General features: G+C 37.3%; 2 protein-coding genes across 51 annotated transcripts in view; one reads left to right on the top strand and one right to left on the bottom strand.

Moving 5' to 3' along the window:
- The window catches only part of LOC126976639 (uncharacterized), a 103,587-nt gene extending 83,936 nt beyond the window's left edge, over positions 1 to 19,651 (top strand). Inside the window, exon 2 of the mRNA XM_050825125.1 lies at positions 18,385 to 19,651. Within this exon, the coding sequence (XP_050681082.1) occupies positions 18,670 to 19,587 (918 nt within the window). The 5' untranslated portion in view covers positions 18,385 to 18,669 and the 3' untranslated portion in view covers positions 19,588 to 19,651. The remainder of the gene's footprint in view (positions 1 to 18,384) is intronic.
- Positions 1 to 27,953, bottom strand: part of LOC126976609 (MAPK-interacting and spindle-stabilizing protein-like) — a 62,292-nt gene that overhangs the window by 14,540 nt on the left and 19,799 nt on the right. For 5 of the 50 annotated variants that reach the window (XR_007731941.1, XM_050825053.1, XM_050825044.1 and 2 more), the window contains exons 6-21: positions 23,398 to 23,427; positions 21,746 to 21,778; positions 12,600 to 12,647; positions 12,441 to 12,488; positions 12,280 to 12,327; positions 12,120 to 12,167; positions 11,961 to 12,008; positions 11,805 to 11,852; positions 11,471 to 11,518; positions 11,310 to 11,357; positions 11,152 to 11,199; positions 10,996 to 11,043; positions 10,662 to 10,709; positions 10,501 to 10,548; positions 10,341 to 10,388; positions 10,071 to 10,118 (exon numbers count right to left, since the gene is read on the bottom strand). Coding sequence is in view for 49 of the 50 variants with exons in the window: in XM_050825053.1 (XP_050681010.1) it covers positions 10,071 to 10,118; positions 10,341 to 10,388; positions 10,501 to 10,548; positions 10,662 to 10,709; positions 10,996 to 11,043; positions 11,152 to 11,199; positions 11,310 to 11,357; positions 11,471 to 11,518; positions 11,805 to 11,852; positions 11,961 to 12,008; positions 12,120 to 12,167; positions 12,280 to 12,327; positions 12,441 to 12,488; positions 12,600 to 12,647; positions 21,746 to 21,778; positions 23,398 to 23,427 (735 nt within the window). In the remaining variant the exon portion in view is untranslated. The remainder of the gene's footprint in view (positions 1 to 10,070; positions 10,119 to 10,340; positions 10,389 to 10,500; positions 10,549 to 10,661; positions 10,710 to 10,995; positions 11,044 to 11,151; positions 11,200 to 11,309; positions 11,358 to 11,470; positions 11,519 to 11,804; positions 11,853 to 11,960; positions 12,009 to 12,119; positions 12,168 to 12,279; positions 12,328 to 12,440; positions 12,489 to 12,599; positions 12,648 to 21,745; positions 21,779 to 23,397; positions 23,428 to 27,953) is intronic. The other 45 variants (XM_050825054.1, XM_050825064.1, XM_050825038.1 and 42 more) reach the window with 37 other exon arrangements.

Consider the following 27,953-nt stretch of genomic DNA (forward strand, 5'->3'; position numbering starts at 1 on the left):
CAGGGACCCAGTGCTCTGTGAACGGTGGATCATTTGGCGTTGCGTAGAGACGTCGCTTTATTGTATGTCCTCTACCGCATCTATCACGGGGAGTGTTATGAAGAGCTGTTTCACCTGATTCCTGCTGCCGAATTCCACCTTCGCACGACACGCCTCAAGTTAGGAAATCATCGCCTCCATCTGCATGTGTGGCGGTCCTCCACAGTGCAGTATTCAAAGAGCTTTCTTCCACGTACTACACAGTTTTGGAATGAGCTTCCTTGTGCGGTGTTTGTACCAACTGTCAAGTAGATCCTGTAGATGAAGCCCCAACCTGAGAGTTGAACAAGACATGTATAAGATTTATTAACGATACATCACTCGAACGGTTGGCTCAGTTGAAGTGCACTCGCATTGTTCATAAATTTGTTTTAAAATTTAGTTGTGTAATTTAACCCAGAAATGAGGGTTATCACTTTAAAATGTTGTTAAAATATAATATTCTACATAAAAGTATAACGGTATACATCACTAAATTTATATTATACCTATTAATTATTATATATTTTTTTTTGTTAATTTTCATACCTTTTTTGATTTAATTTTTATTGTGTCGTAAAAAAAGATTAAATAAAAAATAATTTTAGAACACTGCTGTTTTAATTTCATAAATTTCTAAATGTAAAATTGTGAAATAAACTGTGTACACTATCCCTAATGGAGGAGTTATTAAATCATGAAATTCGTGTGACGTAAATTATTATGGATGGTCCTTAAGGAAATAATTCACATGGCTCGAGAAACCGATTCAAATCTACAGGACTTTAGTTAGAAATGTTCCGCATCCTCCGTAGTACCTAGCAATTAATAACTGGGTCCAGCAACTTACCATTTGTTTTGCGTCTTGCACATTTTTATACGGTAAAAAAATATTAATACCATAAATTTTGAGAAAATAAAATGCATTTATTTTCTCAAAATTGATTTTATTACAATTCTTTTTGATGCCAGTCAAACACTACCATCGCGTCGGAAACAAATGGCGTTCTGAAAGAGCAGAAACGAATTCTTTTTTGCGTTCTTTTAAATTAAATAATATAGGGGAAGGCCGGACAAAGTGAATACCCCGCGCAAAGCGAATACTCTCCACTACTCCTAAATTATTACTTCTTCATTCAACAAGCCACTGTTACGTTCAGCCATCTTGGCTTAGAACGCGGCAAACATCGAAGCGAGGGGCCGCGTCGCGTCCCGTCCGCGGAGTGGAGGTTTGTGTTTACACGATAAGTACATTGATCAATTCTCCTGTATTACTAGTTCTTGATTTTTAGGAATGTCTTAATTCGGTATCATATCAAAGTAAGTTTTTATGGTATATTAAACAGAAAGTCAGTATTATTGGTTTTTGTATGAAATTTGTTAACCTCAAAACTTACCTAGTCGGGCAAAGTGGATTTTGCCCGCCATTTCTCGTTGGTTACTTATTATGTAAACATGTCTTTTTTTGTTTCAGATGGTGAATAAATATAAAAAAACAACGAAGCAAGGGACGTGGGATGAAAATGCTATGCAAACGGCTATTGATTTGTGCAGAGCTGGAGCATCAATAAAAAGCACGGTTAAAAAGTATGGTTTGGCTTATGCAACCTTGTTTGTATAGGCATGTTAAAACCGGCATCGCTACTTCAAAACTTGGATCCATATCTCAAAGATATGGATTCTGTATTTTTTGGCTTGACTCGAGATGAATTCGTTCATCTACGCCACGAAAAATAATTTGAACTACTACATTTGGATAACTGGGACAAGTACGAAAAAGCTGGAGATGACTGGTTATCGTCATTTTTGTCTCGTCACGATTAAATATCCCTCAGGGCTCCAGAGGCAACATCGGTTGCAAGGGCAAAAGGATTTAACAGACATGAAGTTGGAGGTTTTTATGACAACCTTGAAGCTCTAAATGTAAAATTTGATATTGATGCATCTAGATTATATAAAATGGATGAAACTGGTATATCTACAACCACAAAATAAGCCGCCTAAAGTGCTATCTACGAAAGGAAAAAAACAAGTGAGCATAATCGCCAGTGCAGAATGTGGTCAATTATCGACTGTCATAGATTGCTGTAATGCCGCTGGTTCATTTCTCCCACCATTCTTAATCTTCGACAGAAAAATGATGCAACCCAGACTAGTTGATGGTGCACCTCCAGGCACTCAAGGAACCTGTACTCCAAATGGTTGGACTTCAGGTGAGGTGTTCTTTGATTGGATGCATTTTTTTGTGGAACATGTACTCCTGAGAAAAAAATACTTCTATTATTGGATAACCACGAGAGCCATAAGTATTACCCAGCTTTAGATTACGCCAGCAAGAACAATGTCGTAATTTTATCCTTGGCCCCTCACACAACTCATAAAATGCAGCCCATGGATGTAGCGGTTTACGGCCCACTGAAAACTTACTTTGAAAAGGGGGTTTTTTTTAATAATCGCACCCAGGACGCATTATAAATCAATACGATGTAGACAGACTATTATCACCACCTTTTCAGTGCAGTAGCTGAAAATGCAGTTAATGGATTCGAAAGACCTGGTATTTGGCCAGTGAAGAGATATGCTTTTGGTGACGAAGATTTCAACCTAGCCGCTGTGATTGCAGGCACGTCTAATATGAATATTGGCACAGAAAGTACAAACTCACTAGAAACGATCGATATTCCCAGACCTTTAACAGAAACTTCTTCAACTACTTTGCCTTCACTTCTTCAAGAACAGATTCCATCAAATTCAGTAGATCCTCTATCAGAAATATTTCCATCTCGAAACAGAACTCCCTCTTGTGAGTTTCAAGACTTTGTTGCGCCCATTGTTAACACACCTGAAAAGATTCATAGCGAGGGATGTACACCTGAACCAGAACCTGGATGCTCCCGAATTGTCTCCGCTTTTCAAATTCAAATTCAAATAATTTATTTCTCAAAATAGGATAACCACATCACTTTTTGAAGTCAAGAAAATATACAAATAATAGAATAATACAGTCCTACTGCTTATAAATTAAAATAGTATGCAGACCTTAAAATTATTTACAATGCTTTAATCCCATGCACTTTTATCTGTTATATAATCTTTAATTGTATAATAAGCTTTTTTTAAAAGTTTCTGTTTAACAAATATTTTAAAAAAATTTAATTGTAGTTTGCAAATTTCTTCAGGGATTTTATTATAAAAAAGGACACATTGTCCCCGAATGATTTGTCTATTTCCGTTGGCCTTGTGTGAATCAGATTATGTTTATTTCTAGTGTTGCAGTTATGAATGTCACTGTTTTTTTAAAACGATCTATATTTTTATGCACAAATATTAGGTTTTTAGGTTTGGGTTAAATTTAGGTTTGGGCCAGATATAGCTGCTCAGAGAGGTGACACACCTGAAAAGATTCGTAGCGACGGATGTACACCTGAAGCAGAACCTGGATGCTCCCGAATTGCCTCCGCTTTTGGGCCAGATACAGCTGCTCAGAGAGGTGACACAGTGCTGCCAGAGACTGAATTAAATATTCTAAAAAATAATAGCCGTGACAACTCACCTGATCCGAAACCGGGATGCTCAGCCTCCCAATGCAGTCTCTTGGTGTTAAGACCTATTCCAAATCCTGCTAAACCTATGACCACGCGTAAACGGAAATTACAAAAATCGGTACCCCGAGCAAGGAAGATCAAAAGCAGAAATATGAGAAAAATAAAGTAAATGTTATGTTATTAAAAGACTGAATGATCAGTATACAAATGATTTAAGTGTTAATTCCGCCAATATTTGTTTTTAAAACAATTCGACACGTGTTTCGCCTCTACACGAGGCATCCTCAGGACGTGATGTCTCGCCAAAATCTGGCACGAGACTGAATCAAATGAGCCGGAAGCCGCTCTTTTATACCCTCGTCCCATGAAATGACGCGCTGTGATTGGTCGGCTGTTGTGACGTATTAACCCCGGAAGAGACACGTAACAATGGTGATGGGACTAAATTTGTTTGTTCATTCAACAATGTAAACATGTTATTTTTGTGTTTTATTATTTCTAATTGCTCTAACACGTTTAAGCGAAATCCTTTTTCACATGTATGTAAAATATTAAAATTATTATTGTTTCCGAGTGAGTGACCTGTATGAATTAATTGCTTCGCGAAGTGTGATTTTTTGGGATGATTATTCCTAAATGCGGCAATATGTTCCTTTAAACTTATTTCGAAATTTCGACCTGTTTGACCTATATATACCCTGTTACAAGTGTCACAACTTAGTTTATGAACGCCGGATTTTTCGGAATTATTTAATCGATCTTTGCCATTACATATTCGACTGACATTGTGACTCGTTTGGATGGACACATTAATATTGTTTTTCCTAAATATTTTAGCTATTATTAACTGACATTGGACCAATATATGTCAAACTACCCACATATTTGGTATTTGATTGAGGATGCCACGTGCAGAGGCGAAACACGTGTCGAACTGTTTTAAAAACAAATATTGGCGGATTTAACACTAAAGAAAACTTAAATCATTTATATAATTATGGATTTCCGCAAAGGAACGCCTATTTCAATAAATTTTCTGAATGATAAGTCAAAAAATGTTCCTAAGAAGACTAATACAACGACTGACAAAGAAAAAAAAACTGCTAGAAAATGGACACAGCCAAAGAAAATGGAAGAATTTAAGGATATTTTATGTTTTTTTTTTACGGTGAAATATATATTGAAGAAGACGGTAAACCAATTGAAAATTGGATTCAATGTGACATTTGTCAACAATGGTGTCACGAAGATTGTTCTGCTTTTGATGGCACTCAAGGGTATACCTATGACAATTGCCAAACTTAATTTTCTAATTTTAATAAAGTAACCTAATTTATTACAGTTAACTTATTTTTTTCAGTTTATCAAAGTTATTTCTATGTTTTCAGAGATTGAATATGGGTATTCACTTTGCCCAAGTACTGTGTCCGCTTTACCCGAAGTACCGGGCAAAGCGAATACTTTCGTAATTTTTAAAATTTTAATTGCAGTTGATTATTGTTTAAATATTAATGGTACCTGATGTTCGTATTTGTAAGAGCAATAAATATAAACTGGTTTGTGATAATTATTTTGTATTTATATCGTAAACCTTTTCTGCTATAACCTAAAATGTCTTAAGGTATCCACGTTGCCCAGTCTTCCCATATAGAATACAATTTATAATTAAATTTACAATACATATTCTTGTCAATAAGCAATACAAAATTAATTTTCAGAATTTGTTCAGTCGAGGCCGGTAGAGTTACTCGAAAGTTTCCAGCGCTTGGGTTTTTGGTTTTGTATAAATATTTTATAACTAGCTGACCCGGCCATTTAAATTATTTTTAGAGTTAGACCGTTTCTTGGACAATGCAACATTGCTTTATTTTTCTAAAATAAACGTAGCCTTAGTTACTCCTTATTACATCAGCTACCTGCCAATAAAAGTCCCGTCAAAATTGGTCCAGCCATTCAGAGATTAGCGGTAACAAACAGACAGACAAAAATTAAAAAATATATTATTATGATGTATATACCATATTATATATATATTCATATACATGTAGTAAAAACGGTTATTACAATATTACAAACAGACACTTCAATTTTATTTATATGTATAGAAGATTATATTTATAGATAACTCACAGTTCCGGCCCTGGAAAAACTGGGGCTACAGGTCCCGGTTTCCTGAAAAAATTAGACAATCAATGAATTATTAGGTAAATAATAAATTAGAACAATAAATGAATTATTAGGTAAATAAGAAATTAGAACAATAAATGAATAATTAGGTAAATAAAAATAGAGAACAATAAATGAATTATTAGGTAAATAAAAAATGAGAACAATAAATGAATTATTAGGTAAATAAGAAATGAGTACAATAAATGAATTATTAGGTAAATAAGAAATTAGGACAATAAATGAATTATTAGGTAAATAAGAAATTAGAACAATAAATGAATTATTAGGTAAATAAGAAATTAGAACAATAAATGAATTATTAGGTAAATAAGAAATTAGAACAATAAAAGAATTATTAGGTAAATAAAAAATTTGAACAATAAATGAATTATTAGGGAAAGAGATGAGGGATGTGACAAATTGAGAGTAAATAATTTCTGTTAAATGTAATATATAAAGCTAGGATAGAACTTATACAATTTATTGGTACCTTGGAGATTTTTTGAAGTTTTACTACATGTAATAATTGCGCCTAAGGAGGGTGTAAGATTTATAGCAAAAAAAAACCGTCTCCGGCAAGGAAAACATGATGAATTCCTAACAATACATTTGAAACTTCTGGCAAAGTCATAATCCTTAGATTCATCTTCCATGCTGCAAACCTGTTACTCCAAACTATGACAAGTGTTTTTAAAGAGATATGAATAGTTATATCACATAGCACAGAATAAGCCTAGTTTGGGGCAAGATATTTGCGTAAAAGTATGTCAATTTTTTTTTTATTAAAGTACTTCTATGTACAGTATTTCTATTAATAGTTTTATTCATGTGGTTATTTTTTTTTTTTTTTTATGGAATAGGAGGACAAACGAGCGTACGGGTCACCTGGTGTTAAGTGATCACCGCCGCCCACATTCTCTTGCAACACCAGAGGAATCACAAGAGCGTTGCCGGCCTTTAAGGAAGGTGTACGCGCTTTTTTTGAAGGTACCCATGTCGTATCGTCCCCGAAACACCGCACAAGGAAGCTCATTCCACAGCTTTGTAGTACGAGGGAGAAAGCTTCTTGAAAACCGCACTGTGGAGGACCGCCACACATCCAGATGGTGGGGATGATATCCTAACTTGTGGCGTGTCGTGCGATGGTGAAATTCGGCGGCAGGAATCAGGTTAAACAGCTCTTCGGAACACTCCCCGTGATAAATGCGGTAGAAGACACACAATGAAGCGACGTCTCTACGCAACGCCAAGTGATCCAGCCGTTCACAGAGCACTGAGTCCCCGACAATTCGAGCTGCTCTACGTTGCACGCGGTCAAATGGATCGAGCAGATACTGGGGTGCAACAGACCAGAGATGACAGCAATACTCCATGTGTGGCCGGACCTGCGCTTTGTAGAGCGCTAGAATGTGGGCCGGCTTGAAGTATTGCCGTGCTCTATTGATGACGCCCAGCTTCTTCGAAGCCAATTTGGCTTTGCCCTCCAGATGGCCACGGAATTGGCAATCGCTCGAGATTTCGAGACCCAGTATTCCGATACTAGGCGCGGCTTTAAGAGAAGTGTTCTCGAAGAGCGGTGATACGACAAATGGGGTTTTTTTAGTGGTAAACGCGCAAACTTGAGTCTTCTGGGGGTTAAATTGGACAAGGTTCAATTTACCCCATTCCGCGACCTTCTCGAGAGAGGACTTGATAGAAGACACAAGTTTCTCCCGGCACTGGTCGACGATTTCCCAAGAGAGACCTGCATGGCCCGTGTATACGGCATCACGAGTGCTGTCATCTGCATAGCAATGCATGTTGGCGGTGTCCAACATATCATTGATATGCAGAAGAAACAACGTAGGAGATAGCACACAGCCTTGGGGCACTCCAGCATTCACGGGCTTCGGGTTCGAGCAATATCCGTCGACAACGACCTGTATGCTACGCCCAGTGAGGAAGCTGGAGGTCCACTTGCACAAGCTCTCGGGAAGCCCAAATGATGGAAGTTTTGAGAGGAGCGCCTTGTGCCATACACGATCAAAGGCCTTCGCTATATCCAGGCTAACTGCCAGGCCTTCCCCCTTGCTTTCAATAGCCGCCGCCCATCTATGTGTTAGGTATACCAGAAGATCACCTGCCGACCGTCCATGGCGAAACCCGTACTGTCGGTCGTTGATCAACTGGTGACCCTCTAGGTATACTAAAAGCTGGTGGCTAATTATGCTCTCCATGATTTTGGAGAGCAGGGAGGTGATAGCAATAGGCCTGTCGTTCGCCGAATCCGAACTGTCTACTTTTTTTTGGATCGAATGGACAAGGGCTGACTTCCATGAGTCAGGGACTACGCCTTTGGAATAAGAGTGCCGGAATAAACGCGTTAGCACCGGCGTCAACTCAGGGGCACACGTTCTAAGCACGATTGGAGAAATGCCATCCGGCCCGCTCGACTTCCTGACGTCCAACGAAAACAGAGCTCGCCTAACAGTTTTCTGTCTGAACTGTACTTCAGGCATAGAGCTCTGACACCGCGGGATGGTCGGCGGTGTTTTTCTGTTGTCGTCAAGAGTCGAGTTGGAGGCGAAAAGAGCGCACAGGAGCTCGGCTTTCTCTTTTGCCGTATGGGCCAGGGTGTCATTCCTCATGTGCAACGGCAGCATGGACGGCTGGTTGAAGTTACCAAGAGCAGCTTTCGACAACTACCAGAACTTGCGTGTTCCGGTCGGGTAACTGGAAAGCTGCTCGCCGATTTTGACGACGTGCTTAGACTTCGCACGGGCGATTTGCCGCTTAAAAAATCTGGAGGCACGGTTGTATTTCCTCTTAAGAACTTTGCAGTTCGGATCCTTTGTGCCCAGCGCCGCAACCCAAGTTCGATACGCCTGTTTTTTGCAGTCAGATGCTGCTTTAACTGACGCATCGAACCAGGGCTGTGATCTGCCACCGATCGGTACTACAGAGCTTGGTATAAAAATATCCATGCCCTGCAGTATCACATCGCCTACTGCAATGGCGCAGGCACTAGGATCATCCGAAGAGAAACAAACCTTGCCCCAAGGGTAGGATGCAAAAAAGGAACGCATCCTATCCCAATCTGCTGACTTGTAGTGCCAAACGCGGCGGGTCGCTGGTGGTCTGCGACGTTGGCGTCGGATAGGCACTACACTCCTGACCCGGCAATAGTCGGACGTTCCAAGAGGGGCGTCGACAAAGACCTGGTAACCATCGGGATGTGTAGTCAGCAGAAGATCTAATAAGGACGGCATGTGGCTATCCACATCCGGGAGCCGCGTTGGCGACTCAACCAATTGGGACAGACCATACGCCAATGCAAAATTATGCACAGATCGCCCTGCGTAGTCTGTGGTACGTGATCCAAGCCATTCGGCATTGTGCCCGTTGAAATCACCCAAGACCACGATTTCAGCGGAGGGGATCTGTGCAAGCACGACGTCAATTGCAGCTTGAACGCAGCCCATGAGATGATCGGTTTCTGCGTTACCACTATGGGACCTGTAGACACACGCATAGATACGGACGCGGTCGTCTAAATCTACGCGGAGCCAGAGAGTAGACAGGTCCCTACCCTCAAAATTGCCGAGACGGCGACAGCAGATATCCTCCCTAACGTACACACATACCCCGGCATGAGGCAAAAAATTGTGCTCAATTTTGTACCCGGGGTACGTTAAATATGACGTATCGCTAGGTCGAGATATCTGCGTCTCCGTAAGGAAACACAAGGCCGGCTGCGCCGTCTCAAGGTGGTGGTGGTTAAAATCAACATCAATTCAGTGAAGTGTAATAAGCGCTTAATGCAGAATGAAAGTCATACATACATATGGAATGGAAAACATGGAATGTGTAGTCTAATGTAGCAGATAACTGCACACATCTAACGTAGGATTTCTTATGGCTATATATTTTACAATTAAATTTGTGGATATTGAATGAGACTGAGCTGTCAAGTTCGGCTTACTATTTCTCGTTGGGGTAAAGTCGGCTCTAGTCGACTAGCATGATATATTTAAATATTCAAAATAAGAATGCTGGGAAAGTTTGTCTTGCGCCGCTTTTCTTTGTCAGGGCGTCGTTTGTTTCCGAAGTGGTGGTAATGCTAGCAGTGACATCAAAAAGAATTCTAAAGGAATCAATTTTGAGAAAATAAGTGCATTTTGTTTTATGCATTGTATATTTTAAATGTTATTACAAAATAACTTAGAAAGTATGATCAATGGCATTATATGTTATGAGTAACTTAATAATTTATCATTGAAGAATGCGTCTATAGAAATATATGACATTGATACATAAGAATTAGTGATTGAAGAATGTAACAAGACTTTAAAAACTCACGGTGTTGCCCATGGTTCATTATTAGGGTTCTGAGGTCCCCAGGGATATCTGAAACAATAATAATTAAAAATAACTAAAAAAAGTGTCTATAGAAATATTTATTTATAAGAATTAATAATTGAAGAATGCAATTAATATTTAAAAACTCACGGTGGCACCCATGGTTCATTATTAGGGTTCAAATAACTAAAAAAATAGGATCTATAGAAATAATGACATTGATTTATAAGAATTAGTAATTCAAGATACAATAAATCTTTAAAAACTCACGCTGGTGCCCATGGTACGTCAGTAGGATTCTGAGGTCCCCAGGGATATCTGAAATAATAATAATTACGAAATAACTAAAAAAAATAGTATCTATAGAAATAATGACATTGATTTATAAGAATTAGTAATTCAAGAATGCAATTAATTTTTAAAAACTCACGGTGGTGCCCATGGTACGTCAGCATGATTCTGAGGTCCCGAGGGATGTCTGGAATAATAATAATTACGAAATAACTAAAAAAAATAGTGGCTATTGAAATATCTGACATAGATTCATAAGAATTAATAGTTGAAGAATGCAATCAATCTTCAAAAACTCACGGTGGTGCCCATGGTTCATCATTAGGGTTCTGAGGACCCCAGGGATATCTGAAATAATTATAATTATGAAGAAACTAAAAAAATTGTATTTATTAAAATATATGACACTAGCTGACCTGGCAAACATTGATTTGCCACATAAATTTTATATGTAATCCTTCCTTGAGCATCAACAAATCTATTACAAAAGATATCATTGAGATCGGTCAAATAGTTTAAGAGTTATTAGGGAATATACAAACATACATTCTCTTTTATATATTTATATTTATATAGATAGAATGATTCATAAGAGTTTATAACTGAAGAATGCAATAAATCTTTAAAAACTCACAGTGGTGCCCATGTTTCATTATTAGGGTTCTGAGGTCCCCAGGGATATCTAAAACAATAATAATTGAAAATAACTAAAAAAAGTGTCTATCGAAATATATGGCATTGATTTATAAGAATTAATAATTGAAGAATGCAATAAATCTTTAAAACTCACGGTGGTGCCCATGGTTCATTATTAGGGTTCTGAGGTCCCCAGGGATATCTGAAATAATAATAATTACGAAATAACTAAAAAATAGGATCTATAGAAATAATGACATAGATTTATAAGAATTAGTAATTCAAGAGTACAATAAATCTTTAAAAACTCACGCTGGTGCCCATGGTACGTCAGCAGGATTCTGAGGTCCTGAGGGATGTCTGGAATAATAATAATTACGAAATAACTAAAAAAAATAGTGGCTATTGAAATATCTGACATAGATTCATAAGAATTAATAGTTGAAGAATGCAATCAATCTTCAAAAACTCACGGTGGCGCCCATGGTTCATCATTAGGGTTCTGAGGACCCCAGGGATATCTGAAATAATTATAGTTATGAAACAACTAAAAAAATAGTATTTATTAAAATATATGACACTAGCTGACCTGGCAAACATTGATTTGCCACATACATTTTATATGTAATCCTTCATTGAGCATCAACAAATCTATTACAAAAGATATCATTGAGATCGGTGAAATAGTTTAAGAGTTATTAGGGAACATACAAACATACATTCTCTTTTATATATTTATATTTATATAGATAGAATGATTCATAAGAGTTTATAACTGAAGAATGCAATAAATCTTTAAAAACTCACGGTGGTGCCCATGGTTCATTATTAGGGTTCTGAGGTCCCCAGGGATATCTGAAACAATAATAATTAAAAATTGCTAAAAAAAGTGTCTATCGAAATATATGGTATTGATTTATAAGAATTAATAATTGAAGAATGCAATAAATCTTTAAAACTCACGGTGGTACCCATGGTTCATTATTAGGGTTCTGAGGTCCCCAGGGATATCTGAAATAATAATAATTACGAAATAACTAAAAAAATAGGATCTATAGAAATAATGACATTGATTTATAAGAATTAGTAATTCAAGAATGCAATAAATCTTTAAAAACTCACGGTGGTGCCCATGGTACGTCAGTAGGGTTCTGAGGTACTGAGGGATGTCTGCAATAATAATAATTACGAAATAACTAAAAAAATTGTGGCTATTGAAATATCTGACATAGATTCATAAGAATTAATAGTTAAAGAATGCAATCAATCTTCAAAAACTCACGGTGGTGCCCATGGTTCATTATTAGCGTTCTCAGGTCCCCATGGATATCTGTAATAATAATAATTACGAAATATTAAAAAAAAAATGTATTTATAAAAGAATATGATATTTATTTATAAGAATTAATTATTGAAGAATGAAATAAATCTTTAAAAACTTACGGTGGTGCCCATGGTTCATCTTTAGGGTTCTGAGGTCCCCAGGGATATCTGAAATAACAATAATTAGGAAATAACTAAAAAATTGTGTCTATTGAAATATCTGTCATTGATTCATAAGAATTTATAATTAAAGAATGCAATAAATCTTTAAAAACTCACGGTGGTGCCCATGGTACATCAGCAGGGTTCTGAGGTCCAAAGGGATATCTGAAATAATAATAATTGCGAAATATCATAAAAGTAGTACTATCTTTAGAAATATAATATGAAAATGATAAAAACTCATGATTGTGGTTACGGTTCATAAGCATAGTTAATAAAAGGTAAATAAATATTTTTGAAATACTCTCCACCAGCCTCTATACAAATTCTCATTCGTCTAAGCCAGTTTACGAAACACTTTTTTTTTCCAGCCTGCCGCATACACTTCTTCTACAGCTTTCTCGAATTTGATCCATTTTAGTTGATTTTTTTATTTTAGGGAATAACCATCTTATTATATTTTCATTTGGTGCTAGGTAAGGTTTGTAAGGAGGGTGATCCGCGTCCCTTATTTTTAGCGCTGAGTGCGTGGGCGCATTTTCGTGGTGATGCAATAGCCCACGGAGCCCGGTATTGGGTCGCGTGTCGCTCATGGCAATGACAACTTCGGGCAGGAATTTTTTAATAAATTTGCAGCTTCGATTTCGTAATGGAATCGACATTAAATAACACGCCACAGTGAAAAAATTATCGATTAAAAATTGAACCTTCGCTTCTCGATCGCTTTACTTTGGTAGGCGTTGTTTCGTTTTCAAACAGCCAAACTATCGACTTACTCTTTGTTTCGGGATCATATTGATTAATACAGGATTTGTCACCTGCTATAATGTAGTAAACACACCGAGACAAGTCGAGAGAAGTCTTAAAATTAATTGATCATGTCACGGCACCAAACCACACGGGATTCTGAGCTTAGGTGAGGTAGTAAAAGGAATAAAAAGGCATAAAAGGCATTTATTTTCTCAAAATTGATTCCTTTAGAATTCTATTTGATGTCATTTCTTATACTACTAGATACTACTACCGCTTCGGAAACAAATGGCGTTCTGAGAGAGATGAAGCGGCGCAAGAAACTCTCCCAGCATTTTTTTTGCGCTCTTTTCAATAAAAATATACAATATTGTACAGTCATTTCTATCGCTATAAAATAATCACAATCTAGTCCCAGGCTGTCCGATCATTTAGATATTCAGCAGTAGAGTAATAGGATTTACGACAGTGCCATTTTTTTTTAAACATTTAAATTTATTTATAGATAATGCCTGAACAGTGGCTGGGACTTTATTATAGAAGTGTACACATGTACCCTTAAAGCTATTATGTATCTTATGAAGCCTACTAGAATTAGTTACAAGCAATCCCTTATTTCTAGTGTTATAATAATGAAAATCACTATTAAGAGCAAAAAGGTGACGATTTTTGTGAACATATATTAAATTTTCATAAATGAAATGACAATGAACAGTCATAATATTTATTTCTTTAAATTTTTCTTTGAGAGACTGTCTATAACCAAGCTGATATATAGCACGAATAGCTCTCTTTTGCAGAGCAAACATTATATCAATGTCAGCAGAATGACCCCATAGTAATATACCGTACGTCATGATGCTGTGAAAATAACTGAAGTACACTAATCTAGCGGTCGCAACATTAGTGCACTCTCTAATCTTTCTAACTGCATATGCCGCAGAGCTGAGTCTATCTGCTAGATGGGCAATATGTGGACCCCACTGTAGCTTTTTATCTAACACGATACCCATGACGACCGTAGTGTCCACAAGTTCCAATCTCTGGTCATTTATAAGTACGTTGGTTTGTACCTCCGCTGTGTTTGGTGTAATGAACCGTAAACACTTTATTTTTTTACTGTTTAAGTGCAGATTATTCGTCACAAACCAACGCTTTATTTTTTTTTGAGTGCATTGTTTACCTCGTCATCAATATCCGCACGTCGCTTCATTTTAAAAATAAGTGAAGTATCATCAGCAAACAAAACAATCTCATGGCTATCATCTACCACAAACGGTAGATCGTTAATATATATAAGAAACAAGAAAGGACCGAGAATAGAACCCTGTGGAACAATTCCCACAGGTTTACCCGAAGACCGTTTGCCATTTACATCGACTATCTGAACTCTTTGGCTTAAATATGATTTTAACAGATTTAGGGCTCTGTTATTCACTCCATAATGTTTTAGTTTTAGGAGTAAAGTTTCATGGTGGACGCAGTCAAATGCTTTGGACAAATCACAAAAAATGCCCAATGCATCCTGTGACTCTTCCCAGGCGTCAAAGATGTGCTCAATGAGTCTAGTATTAATTGTTGATAAGCCCCTAGTGAAACCAAACTGATTTTTGTTCATTAATTTACACAAATGCATTTGTGGCTGTTGAAGCAAAAGTTTTTCAAAAATTTTAATAAAAACAGGCAGCACTGAAATAGGTCTGAAATTAGCAGGGTCAAAAGAACTGCCCGATTTAAACAAAGGTATAACTTTGCTGTATTTCATGAGGTCAGGGAACACACCCTCATCTATGCATTCATTAAATATTATTGCTAATTCAGGTGCTATAATGTCAAGTATGTATTTTACAATATTAGTCGAATAGCCCCATAGGTCTTTTGTATTTTTTAGGTTAATTAATTTGAAGATTTTTATTATATCATTACCTGTAACATACTTAAATTTCAAATCAGTGGAAGATACTGGTACGTGTAATTTAAGCATATCATATGCTGCTTTTGGCGAAGAGTAAAGGTCTTTGGTCGTGACAATCGGGATTTCGGAGAAGTATTTATCAAATTCATTTGCAATTTCTATTTCCGAATTTATAACGCGATTATTAATATTTAAACAGATAAAGGTGTTACGGCAATTCGATCTACCAGTTTCATTGTTAATTACACTCCAAGTCGCTTTTACTTTATTATTACTGTTTTTAATTTTATCTGCAATGAAACGTGTTTTCGCTTCATGACAAACTACTTTAAAGAGCTTGGAGCATTTTTTTACATATATTTTAAATTCTTCACTATTATTGTAATGTTTCTCATAATAAAGGTCATATAAGCGTTTACGACTTTTGTGGATACCCATTGTTGCCCAATCATTAAAACAATGTTTGTTGTTTACTGTCACCGTTACTGGAGTAAAAATCCTGTCAAATTCCTCACAGAAGGAATTGAAGACTAAGTTATAGTGAAAATTAGCAGTTTCACCACAGTGTAAAAATAGTATCGTATTTACCAAATTATTTCTAAACCTCTCAAGACGGCTACCCGTAACTGGTATAATCGTCACCTTTTTTGGTCTGACATTAGTCTGAAATACAAGATTGGAATCTTGTATTTACTTTTATAAGTTGCCTACTATGATCGGACTGAAGATTATTAATTATGAGTTCACTAGTAATACTAACATCTGTAAAAATATTATCTAAACAGGTTGCTGTTGTAGAAGTGATTCTAGTAGGTTCCCAAAATACATTGAACAAATTAAAACTTTGAAATAATTTTTTAAGGCTAGTACAATTGGCCGAAGGTTCAAGCAAGTTTATATTAAAATCTCCACACACTATAATTGACTTGCTGGTTTTGCCAAATTTTGATAGTACCTCCTCCATTCTATGTTGGAATTGTTCATATGATGCAGTCGGGGGGCGGTATACACTTACAATAATAAATTGCTCTAGTTCTATAGAAGCTATCTCTATTAGTTGTTCTATAGAGAGATTAACAATATCTCTTCTATTTTTACGTTTTAATCTATTATTAAAAATAATTAGGGAACCTCCATGTATTATATTAGTTTTAAAGTGGGAGAGTCACGCTGCTGTCTCATGACGTCAGCACAATCGGGCCAGACTCGTCCGGGTTACTTACCACACTCGCACAGAATACCGGCGTGAAGTAGCGGCCTAGTGCCGCTATGTTTCACAAAGGTTAGTGTCGAGGACCGGAGGCCATTCCCCCCCGTCCTTCCCCCCCCCCCCCCCCAACAAAATATGAGAGCATTGGTATTTAAAGAGAAATTACCCCAGGAGGGTACCGGCTCTTGTAGAGCCAGAGAATCCCTCCCCGAGCATTCGCGCTCGGGCTGCCCTTCGTATTCTGGGGAGGGCACAGTACCGTGTATGTCACAGGACAAACAGGGCAGCAACACCACGGCACCCCGCTCCACGCTTAATGTGGACTTTTGTAACATCCGGGGAATTCGCTCCAACTTAAACGCCGTCCACCACCACCTTGAGACGTCGCAGCCGGCCTTGTGTTTCCTTACGGAGACGCAGATATCTCGACCTAGCGATACGTCATATTTAACGTAATATACGTACAAAATTGAGCATAATTTCATGCCTCATGCCGGGGTATGTGTGTACGTTAGGGAGGATATCTGCTGTCGCCGTCTCGGCAATTTTGAGGGTAGGGGCCTGTCTACTCTCTGGCTCCGCGTAGATTTAGAGGACCGCGTCCGCATCTATGCGTGTGTCTACAGGTCCCATAGTGGTAACGCAGAAACGGATCACCTCATGGGCTGCGTTCAAGCGGCATTTGATGACGTGCTTGCTCAGATCCCCTCCGCTGAAATCGTAGTCTTGGGTGATTTCAACGGGCACAATGCCGAATGGCTTGGATCACGTACCACAGACTACGCAGGGCGATCTGTGCATAATTTTGCATTGGCGTACAGACCATAGTCTATCCCCAATTGGTTGAGTCGCTGACGCGGGTCCCGGATGTGGATAGCCACATGCCGTCCTTATTAGATCTTCTGCTGACTACACATCCCGATGGTTACCAGGTCTCTGTCGACGCCCCTCTCGGAACGTCCGACCATTGCCTGGTCAGGAGTGTAGTGCCTATCCGACGCCAACGTCGCAGACCACCAGCGACCCGCCGCGTTTGGCACTACAAGTCAGCAGATTGGGATAGGATGCGTTCCTTTTTTGCATCCTACCCTTGGGGCAGGGTTTGTTTCCCTTCGGATGATCCTAGTGCCTGCGCCGTTGCAGTAGCCGATGTGATACTGCAGGGCATGGATATTTTTATACCAAGCTCTGTAGTACCGATTGGTGGCAGATCACAGCCCTGGTTCGATGCGTCAGTTAAAGCAGCATCTGACTGCAAAAAACAGGCGTATCGAACTTGGGTTGCGGCGCTGGGCTCAAAGGATCCGAACTGCAAAGTTCTGAAGAGGAAATATAACCGTGCCTCCAGATTTTTTAAGCGGCAAATCGCCCGTGCGAAATCGAAGCACGTCGTCAAAACTGGCGAGCAGCTTTCCAGTTACCCGACCGGAACACGCAAGTTCTGGTCGTTGTCGAAAGCTGCTCTTGGTAACTTCAACCAGCCGTCCATGCCGCCGTTGCACATGAGGAATGACACCCTGGCCCATACGGCAAAAGAGAAAGCCGATCTCCTGTGCACTCTTTTTGCCTCCAACTCGACTCTTGACGACAACGGAAAAACACCGCCGACCATCCCGCGGTGTCAGAGCTCCATGCCTGAAGTACAGTTCCGACAGAAAACTGTTAGGCGAGCTCTGTTTTCGTTGGACGTCAGGAAGTCGAGCGGGCCGGAGGGCATTTCTCCAATCGTGCTTAGAACGTGTGCCCCTGAGTTGACGCCGGTGCTAACGCGTTTATTCCGGCACTCTTATTCAAAAGGCGTAGTCCCTGATTCATGGAAGTCAGCCCTTGTCCATCCGATCCCAAAAAAAGGAGACAGTTCGGATCCGGCAAACTACAGGCCTATTGCGATTACCTCCCTACTCTCCAAAATCATGGAGAGCATAATTAACCGCCAGCTCTTGGTATACCTTGAGGGTCACCAGTTGATCAACGACCGGCAGTACGGCTTTCGCAATGGTCGGTCGACTGGCGATCTTCTGGTATACCTAACACATAGATGGGTGGCGGCTATTGAAAGCAAGGGGGAAGGCCTGGCAGTTGGTCTGGATATAGCGAAGGCCTTTGATCGTGTATGGCACAAGGCGCTCCTCGCAAAACTTCCATCATTTGGGCTTCCCGAGAGCTTATGCAAGTGGACCTCCAGCTTCCTCACTGGGCGCAGCATACAGGTCGTTATCGACGGTTATTGCTCGAATCCCAATCCCGTGAACGCTGGAGTTCCCCAAGGCTGTGTGCTATCTCCCACGCTGTTTCTTCTGCATATCAATGATATGTTGGACACCGCCAACATGCATTGCTATGCAGACGACAGCACTGGTGATGCCGTATACACGGGCCATGCAGGTCTCTCTCGGGAAAACGTCGACCAGTGCCGGGAGAAACTTGTGTCTTCTATCGAGTCCTCTCTCGAGAAGGTCGCGGAATGGGGTAAGTTGAACCTTGTCCAATTTAACCCCCAGAAGACTCAAGTTTGCGCGTTTACCACTAAAAAAACCCCATTTGCTGTATCACCGCTCTTCGAGAACACTTCCCTTAAAGCCTCGCCTAGTATCGGAATACTGGGTCTCGAAATCTCGAGCAATTGCCAATTCCGTGGCCATCTGGAGGGCAAAGCCAAACTGGCTTCAAAGAAACTGGGCGTCATAAATAGAGCACGGCAATACTTCAAGCCGGCCCACATTCTAGCGCTCTACAAAGCGCAGGTCCGGCCTCACATGGAGTATTGCTGTCATCTCTGGTCTGGCGCACCCCAGTATCAGCTCGATCCATTTGACGGCGTGCAACGCAGAGCAGCTCGAATTGTCGGGAACCCAGTACTCTGTGAACGGCTGGATCATTTGGCGTTGCGTAGAGATGTCGCTTCATTGTGTGTTTTCTACCGCATCTATCACGGGGAGTGTTCCGAAGAGCTGTTCAACCTGATTCCTGCCGCCGAATTCCACCTTCGCACGACACGCCACAAGTTAGGATTTCATCCCCACCATCTGGATGTGTGGCGGTCCTCCACAGTGCGGTTTTCAAGGAGCTTTCTTCCTCGTACCACGAAGCTGTGGAATGAGCTTCCGTGTGCGGTGTTTCCGGGACGATACGACATGGGTACCTTCAAGAAAAGCGCGTTCACCTTCCTTAAAGGCCGGCAACGCTCTTGTGATTCCTCTGGTGTTGCAGGAGAGTGTGGGCGGCGGTGATCACTTAACACCAGGTGACCCGTACGCTCGTTTGTCCTCCTATTCCATAAAAAAAAAAAAAAAAAAATTGCCCTACTTCTACAAAACGAGCTGACTACTTTATGTTCTCTAAAACTAAACTGGAGCTGATGACTCTTACGCCAATGTTCTGTAATACATAATATATCTATATTACAGCAGCTCAAAAACAGTTCAATTTCTAATTCCTTTCTTGAGATACCTTGTATATTCTGGTGAACAATATTTATGAGCTTTATATTATGATTATCCCCAGCAGTAACATTTATATTTGGTGAATGTTGCCTATTTTCTATGATATTGCAAGAGTTGTCCTCCCTTGTCAAATAACTTAATTTAAGTTAATTGAAGAAAAATCTTCATTGTTATATTTTTGTACATTAGTACTAATACATTCTGCAATAGAGGCTTGTATGTCGATTATTTTACAACTTTGCCCAATAGAGGCATGTTTATTAAATAATACTACAGAGGAAGTAGTTTGTTGACTAAGACTATAAGCTACTAAAGTAGCCAGCTGTCGCTTAGCTCTAAATGGTAGGTATAGGTTACCATTTGTTATTTTCAGTTTATAATTAATGAATTTATTTGTGTCAAATAAAATTAAATTTTCATTGATGTGGAATGTCGCATTATACAAAGTTGTATTTAATTTAAATATTTTTCTATTTTGCTCCTGTGTCAAATCCGAGAAGTATGGAAATGCACACATCATCACTTTAGATTTTGTGTTATTGGAAATATTAATTAATTTTTCTCTATTTTTAATTAGGTCCTTATTTCTAATATTATGAGAGTTATTACCAAACATTATACCTATGATCGTTTTTTCTTTTAGATTTATTTTTGGTATGGAATTTATGAGGTTATTGAAAGTTATATTGGGTTTGCATATATTTATCACCTCACAATTTTTTGCAACTGAATTATATTCACATTCCTTTCTTTTCCGCTTGTCAGAATGAGACAAATGACGGAAGTGACCAGCACACAGTCAGAAATAAAAACTGTAGAGTCACTCTTTTTTTTAAAGGGCCAGTGAACATTTGAACATCAGCAGTATTGTATTTTGTGTACAGAAAGTCATTGCTGGTGAATGTAAACGGCCTACAAGAACCTGAATAATTACAAACTAATGCTATTACACGGCATCACAGACGTATCGTTACCTAGTAATAATTGATACTTATTTACACCGCAAATCTGTAAAAGCTATTTTTTTCAGCTTTCCCGTACATGAGATTATGAAAGAGAATTGGCGCCAGTCGCTAGCAAGAGAGAGATTTGAAGAATTTTACAAACATTTCATTGTGTGTTCTCATTTCCTCGATGCTGATTCACATATGATATTTCACACATATTTTTTTTATTGTCATACAAAGATATGTTGATATCCGCTTACACTACATATTCCAAAAAGATACCCTTAAAAAAGATGTCTTAGTTTTAAACACTAATTTTAATAAAATATTAAATTTAATTCAGGGAACCTAATATTTCATAACGTGTTCACCGATATTTTTATGTTAATAATAATATTATATTTTACTCATTATAAGTTACCTTAATTCATTAGGTAGAAGTCCATTTGTTAAAGAATAAAAAATATACATAAGTCAGGTATTTTAGTCATTGCAATATAAAAAAATACCTAACTGCTACTCCACTGATGTTACTGTCCAAATCCGGTTCTAAATTCAAAATACTCAGCTTACACTGAAAAAATGCTTACATTAATGCCTATTCATCAGTAATATTTTAAGTAACTGGAGTAAACGCAGGGATGTATAGATATGGCAGTCGAAGATTATTATGTTTATGTTGTAATTTGTGGCATGGCTTAATTTTGTATGACGTGAATTGTCTATATATACTTATAGAACGTCATTGCAATATATTTTTAAATAGAATACAACTAACCAAGACTTTAAAAAAAAATATTTTTTCGCAAAACTTTCTGAATGGCCTGCAATTTCGGACTGGGCCCGTCTTCTGTCTTTTGGAGACCTCAAGCTATTCGATCGTGGTAGGTTTTTTTGAAGTCATAATTTTAATTATTTTTATTTCTTATGTAACTAACAAATATATAATAAAATGGAATGATTTATTAGAAAATATTTAAATATTATTGGGAACTCACGGCTTTATGTTTCCAGGTGTTGGCCAGGGATACCTGATATAAAAAAAAAACAGTGATGTGAGCCAACCAACCAACTCCCAAAGCAACCATCAAATTCCCAAAGTAGTTCCTTCCATTTATTAGTGCAAGCACATATTAACGGATAAGCATCTGTTGTAATTCAACCATTATTTTTATAGCAATGATAACCATATATTTTTCAATTTCAATTATTGACGACTAAAATTAATGCCTTATTGGTTTATTTTCCTCAGCATCATTATGGGTTTAGACCAGGCGGAAAAGTTTTTTTTTCATTCGGCATTGAAAGGTAATTTGAGCAAATCTTATTGTTTCGTGGCTTCTTTTTAGACCATATTGCTTTTAATATCAGATGACTTCTCTTCCATCTTCAGAATTTACATTATTTTTTAGAGAACTTAAGTGAACAAAAACTCAGTATTGCAATCCATTAAATTCAAATGAAGAACACTATCATTTCTTTGTTGGTTACGTTTGAAAATGGTTAAGTTATGAGGATAAAACTTTAACTTAAAATAGCTTAATTGAGCGTTTATTCCAGCGCTCATATTCAAAAGGCGTAGTCCCAGACTCATGAAAGTCAGCCTTAGTCCATCCGATCCAAAAAAAAGGAGACCGTTCGGATCCGATTAACTACAGGCCTATTAGAGCCCTGCTGTCCAAAATCATGGAAGGAATTATTGCTCTTGGTATACCTAGAGCTAGAAGATCACCAGATGGTCAACGACCAACAGTAAGGTTTTCGCCATCGTGTGTCGGCGGGTGATCTTCTGGTATACCTGACACAGATGGGAGGCGGCTATGGAAAGCAAAGGAGAAGGCCTGGAAGTTGGTCTGGATATAGTGAAGGCCTTGGATGGCCTCATGTATGGCACTAGGCGCTACTCACAAAACTTCCATCATTTGGGCTTTCTCGAGAGTTCATGCCACAAGTGGACCACCAGCCTCACTGGGCGCAGCATAAAGGTCCTAGTAGATTTTTGCTGGAACCCGAAGCCCGTGTACGCTGGAGTTCCCCAAGGGTGTGTGTTATCTCCTACGCTGTTTCTTTTGCATATCAATGATGTGATGTGACACTACTGGTGATGTCACATAATATATGGGGCCCACCGACTAGTGCCCGAAAGAAACTTATGTCATCTATTGAGTTCGCACTTATATATTATATATATTACAATTATCATCAGCCGCAAGACGTCCACTGCTGGACAAACGCCTCCCCCAAAGATCTTCACGACGATCGGTCCTGCGCTGAGCTCATCCAATGTATTCCGGCGATCTTGACCAGATCGTCGATCCATCTTATGGAAGGCCTACCAACACTTCGTCTTCGGGTACATGGTCGCTATTCGAGGACTTTACTGTCCCATCGGCCATATGTCTGTCGAACTATGTGGCCTGCCCACTGCCACTTCAGTTTCGCAATCATCTGGGCTGTTTCGGTGACTTTGGACTACGGATCTCCTCATTTCTGATTCGATCTCAACATTTAATATAAACCAATGTATAAAGCAGTACTGAATTCTAAGGCTTATGAATATGAATTTCTATTAACTTATTTAGATTTGTATGGTATGAAGTATGAACCAATAAAATGTTCGTCGACTTGTCAAGAAAATATAAGGACTTACGGCCACAGGGCAGGTGTCGGCCGAAGACACCTGAAAAAATAACAATGTGTCGGTATGCTTTTTGTAAATCATATTTTATTTTTGTAAATAATTTCCTACAATCCTATTAATATTATAAATGTGAAATTTTGTATGTCTGTTTGAACTTCTTTAACGCAAAAACTACTGAATGGATTTTGATGAAACTTTACAGTAATATAGCTTACACACCAGAATAACACAGGCTATTTTTTATAAAACTATCGCGTGAATTATACTTTATATGGCAAAACAACGTTTGCCGGGTCAGCTAGTATTTGTATAAATATTTAAATACTCTTTCATTTTAACATTCCTTTTTCATTTGAACAACTAATTACTTTTCAACAAGTAACTTTCCAGTTTGTCAATTAGACTAAGGATGTATTTTAAATTATTCAAATTCAAATATTTCTATTCACTTCAAATATAAGTTTATGGTCTTAGTTTAAGGATTGGTCTCCGCTGCACTTCAACTAGATACCGCACTACCTAATAACAAAATATTTTTTATTACGGCAACTATTAGATGCTTGTGTGCGTGGCATATTGACACTCAATGGCATCTTTCAAATTTTACTACAAAACTTACTGATGAAAATATGTGATCCCAGTTTCGTTCTTATTTCTTGTAGAACTTTTTTTCGAAGTTTTACTTTGTCACCCGGCATTTTAATTATATTATATTATAATTAATTATGTTATCAATTATTAGCAAAGTGTCAACGTCACACATTGTACGTGACTGGATCGTGTACGCCCACTTGGGCTTAGTATTAGTTACCCCACTTTGCGACTACGCCTGCGGTATCTAGTTGGAGCGCAGCGGAGACCAATCCTTAATCTATGGTTACGAATCATATCATCATCAGAGACCATGTTGTTATTACATGCGCACAAGACGCTGCTTCACATGTGCAGCTGAAGTATAAACACAAAAAAAAAACATGCAAAAAAACTTGCCTTAAAGTTATACCAACTTACTGAGAATAAACCAAGACTAGGTATGCAAAATTTTGAATATATCGCTGACAACCACAGAACAGAAAAAACTAATAGAAGTGGAATCATGTCATTTCAGTATGGAAACCGATGTCGCCAAACTCACACATTTATCTATTTAATATGTAATACACACACTTAATTCCTGTACTATGATAGGCCTAAATTCACAATCAAGAAAAGACAACTACAAAATTATTTACATCAATTTCGAACTTAATACAATTATGCTAATCTCATATTCTTATTGTGATTATGACAGCCTCAAACTTTATCTTAAATTGCGAAAAATAACATATAAAAACTTGAAGTAATAGTAACTCTGTAACCATAGATTTGACTTCTGTCATAATACCTAGTGTTGTACGAAAATGAATGAACATATCGATAAGTAAGTCAATGAAAACCTGAAATGATGTAATCAGGGTTTATAAGGTATATTACCGCTAAGGTATATTACCGATAAGCTATAATAATATTAAATGCCATTATTTTTTCTGAGGTATAGTTTTATTTAAAGGATGGACAATATTTAGCTCAATTCAAATAAAATCAAGACAGCGTACACGAATAGTCTTGGAAAGTTACAATATCAATATTATATTATTGATATTGATATTGCATTTATTATACGTATAAAACATAGATGACCAGGACGAGTAAGACATGAGATTTTATATACCGTTCTGCTTCCATACGTAATGAGCGTGCGGAAAATAAATTTCCAAAACAAGCAGTAACGAATGATTAATAAAAAGAGAAGCTATAAGTACTGATCAAGTATTGATAATTTGGTTAGTCTTACTTATTTATTTATTTCTTATTAACAAATAACATATTATAGGTAACACAATTATTATACATACATAAACTCATTTGAGTTTTATGATTTTATGATTTATGATATTTTATATTATGATGTAGATATTCTACAATGATGGCAACCATTCCCAGAGTTCATGGTTCTCGATCTATTTTTTACAATTCTATGACGTATTTTCTCTACTCCATGATGTGATGAGGTTTTTCTTCTGCTTCACCTCGACTCGACCTTATCCGCGGAACCTTAATATATGCCAAATATTCAAATATAATTGAAAATAAATTGTTTGACTATATTTAAAAATTAGCGCTTATTTAGTTTAGCTGAAATCTTACACATATTTGTTAAATAATAATTAGCTGTACCTAAGAGACAGTTAAAAATATTAATTTAGATACATCGTAGTTTGTCTTGCACACAATTACCACAACCATATTATAACATTTTGCTTACTTACACGGATGAATGGAAAAGAGCAATACTTGAATACAATTTATAAAGATAAATTTTATTTCGATAAAATTATATCGATATGAACATGCATGCACTTGTTGAGTAGCAAGATATTTTTATTGTTTACATTAATTATTTTAAACATAAGTTACATCGATTAAACGTAAAGGTAAGTCATACGTCGTAATATTACGTTTCATTTCTAAATGTGTTTTTTGCACAACACATAAAAAAGATTCAGTGTATTTAAATCGGAAAATTATTATCACCGATGATAGGAAATCCCTTCATTGGACATATTTTTATTGCGGCTATTATTTCTACAGTCCAAAATGGCACACTATGGCATATTTGTATTTTTTTCAAATATAATTATGCTTCACACCAAATCGTTGACTTGACGATGGACATCAAATGACTGGTCTCACTTGAGCCTCGAGTAGGTAAATTTGTACACAATAGTGGCGACAGGGAAACGCCCACATGCCTGTTCCACTAGTTTTTTTCTGTTCCATGCTGACAACACTGTCAATACAATGATAATTCTGAAGTTTTCCGAATGTCCGGAAGCCGTGCATATAAACGCGGGAAACGTTATACGTCCGAATAAACCAATCATAAGCAAAATGTCTATTTGTAGACATTTTGCATATTCTTGGTTTGTTCTCAGGAATCACATTATACCACGTTTATTTGTAAGTACGATTATGTATTGAGACTGCTCAGAAATATTTATATCTATTATCTATTATATATATAAAATTGGAGGTGTGTGTCCCTATATTTCACCTTGCAGCCAAAACTACGCATCGCAGACCAAAAGTGTTTGTATGTGGCAATAGGTACAAGGTTCCCATTGTGCACTATGGTGGTTGCAAGTCGATAATTATAAGGGTGTAAAAGATACGGGGGTTGAAAGATGTTAACTTTAAAAATGTGACTATTATTGATCTAAAATGGTCTGGATTGTTCAGGAAATTACTGGAATGTTCTAGAAAGCTTTAATATGTATACCAATGTTCTGATCGATCGAAAATGTTCTATTAAATTCTAGAATGATCTAGAAAATTCTAGAATGATCTAGAAAATTCCAAAATGATCTGGGAAGTTCTAAAATGATATGGGAAGTTCTAAAATCGACGTTTAGATTCTGATCGAATGAGAATGTTCTAGAAAATTCTAAAATGATCTGGGAAGTTCTAAAATCTACATTTAGATTCTAATCGAATGAGAGTGTTCTAGAAAATTCTAGAATGATCCAGAAATGTCTAGAATGATCTGGAAAATACTAGAATTATATAAAGAGTTCTAAAATCTACGTTTAGATTCTGATTGAATAAAAATGATTTGGAAAATTCTAGAATGATCTAGAAATTTATCGAATAATCTAGAACATCCAAGAATAATTTGGATATCTTTGGAATGTATTCCAAGGCTCTGATTGATCAAATATATTTGATATGTTCGAAAAAATTCTAGAATCACCTAGAAATTTCTAGAATGATCTAGAATATTCCAGAATGTTTTAGAAATGATTTATATGCCACGGTTTTGAACGATTAAGAATGTTCTATATATTACTAGATTGATCTAGATTGTATGCTAATTTTCTGATCAATATAGAATGTTCTGGAAATTCCTCCAATGATCTAGAAAGCTCCAAAATGTATCTCAACTTTTTGATAGATTAGAAATATGCTGGATCGTTCTAGAAACTTTTAAAATTTCTTGAGATACTTAAAAGTCGAAATTATTAGAACAATCCGGAAAATTTGGTCGGTAGTGGGGATAATTTTTGCGACTATATAAGCCGAAATGTCAAACCCGTGCTTCAGTCGATTTTTTATAAGAATTGTATAACGAAAAAATAAATATTAAAAATTAAATAATCATAAATAACAGCGTATAGTGTTTTTTAAAGTGAAGAATCAAAAGTTTTAACGTGCAGTGTAATACACAATATTGTTTCTTTTTTTTTTAGTTTTTTTATTTTAGTGCAGTGTGAAAAAGGTGAAAAAAAAAATTAAAATATTACTAACGATGCCGAAACGTAAATGCGTATTCTCACGTTCTCGAATTGTATCGAAAAGGCAAAAAATGTCACGGAGAAATGAAACTACAGACGAAAGAGAACAACGTCTCACATTACTTCGAGAAAATTATCATCAAAGTCGAAATAATCAGACTGAAGAGCAGCTTAATGATTCTAAAGAAACGGACCGAATCAGAAAAAGATTGCAAAGAAAAAGAAAGACAAATG

This window comes from Leptidea sinapis, chromosome 41, assembly GCF_905404315.1.
Source record: "Leptidea sinapis chromosome 41, ilLepSina1.1, whole genome shotgun sequence".
Classification (NCBI taxonomy): domain Eukaryota; kingdom Metazoa; phylum Arthropoda; class Insecta; order Lepidoptera; family Pieridae; genus Leptidea; species Leptidea sinapis.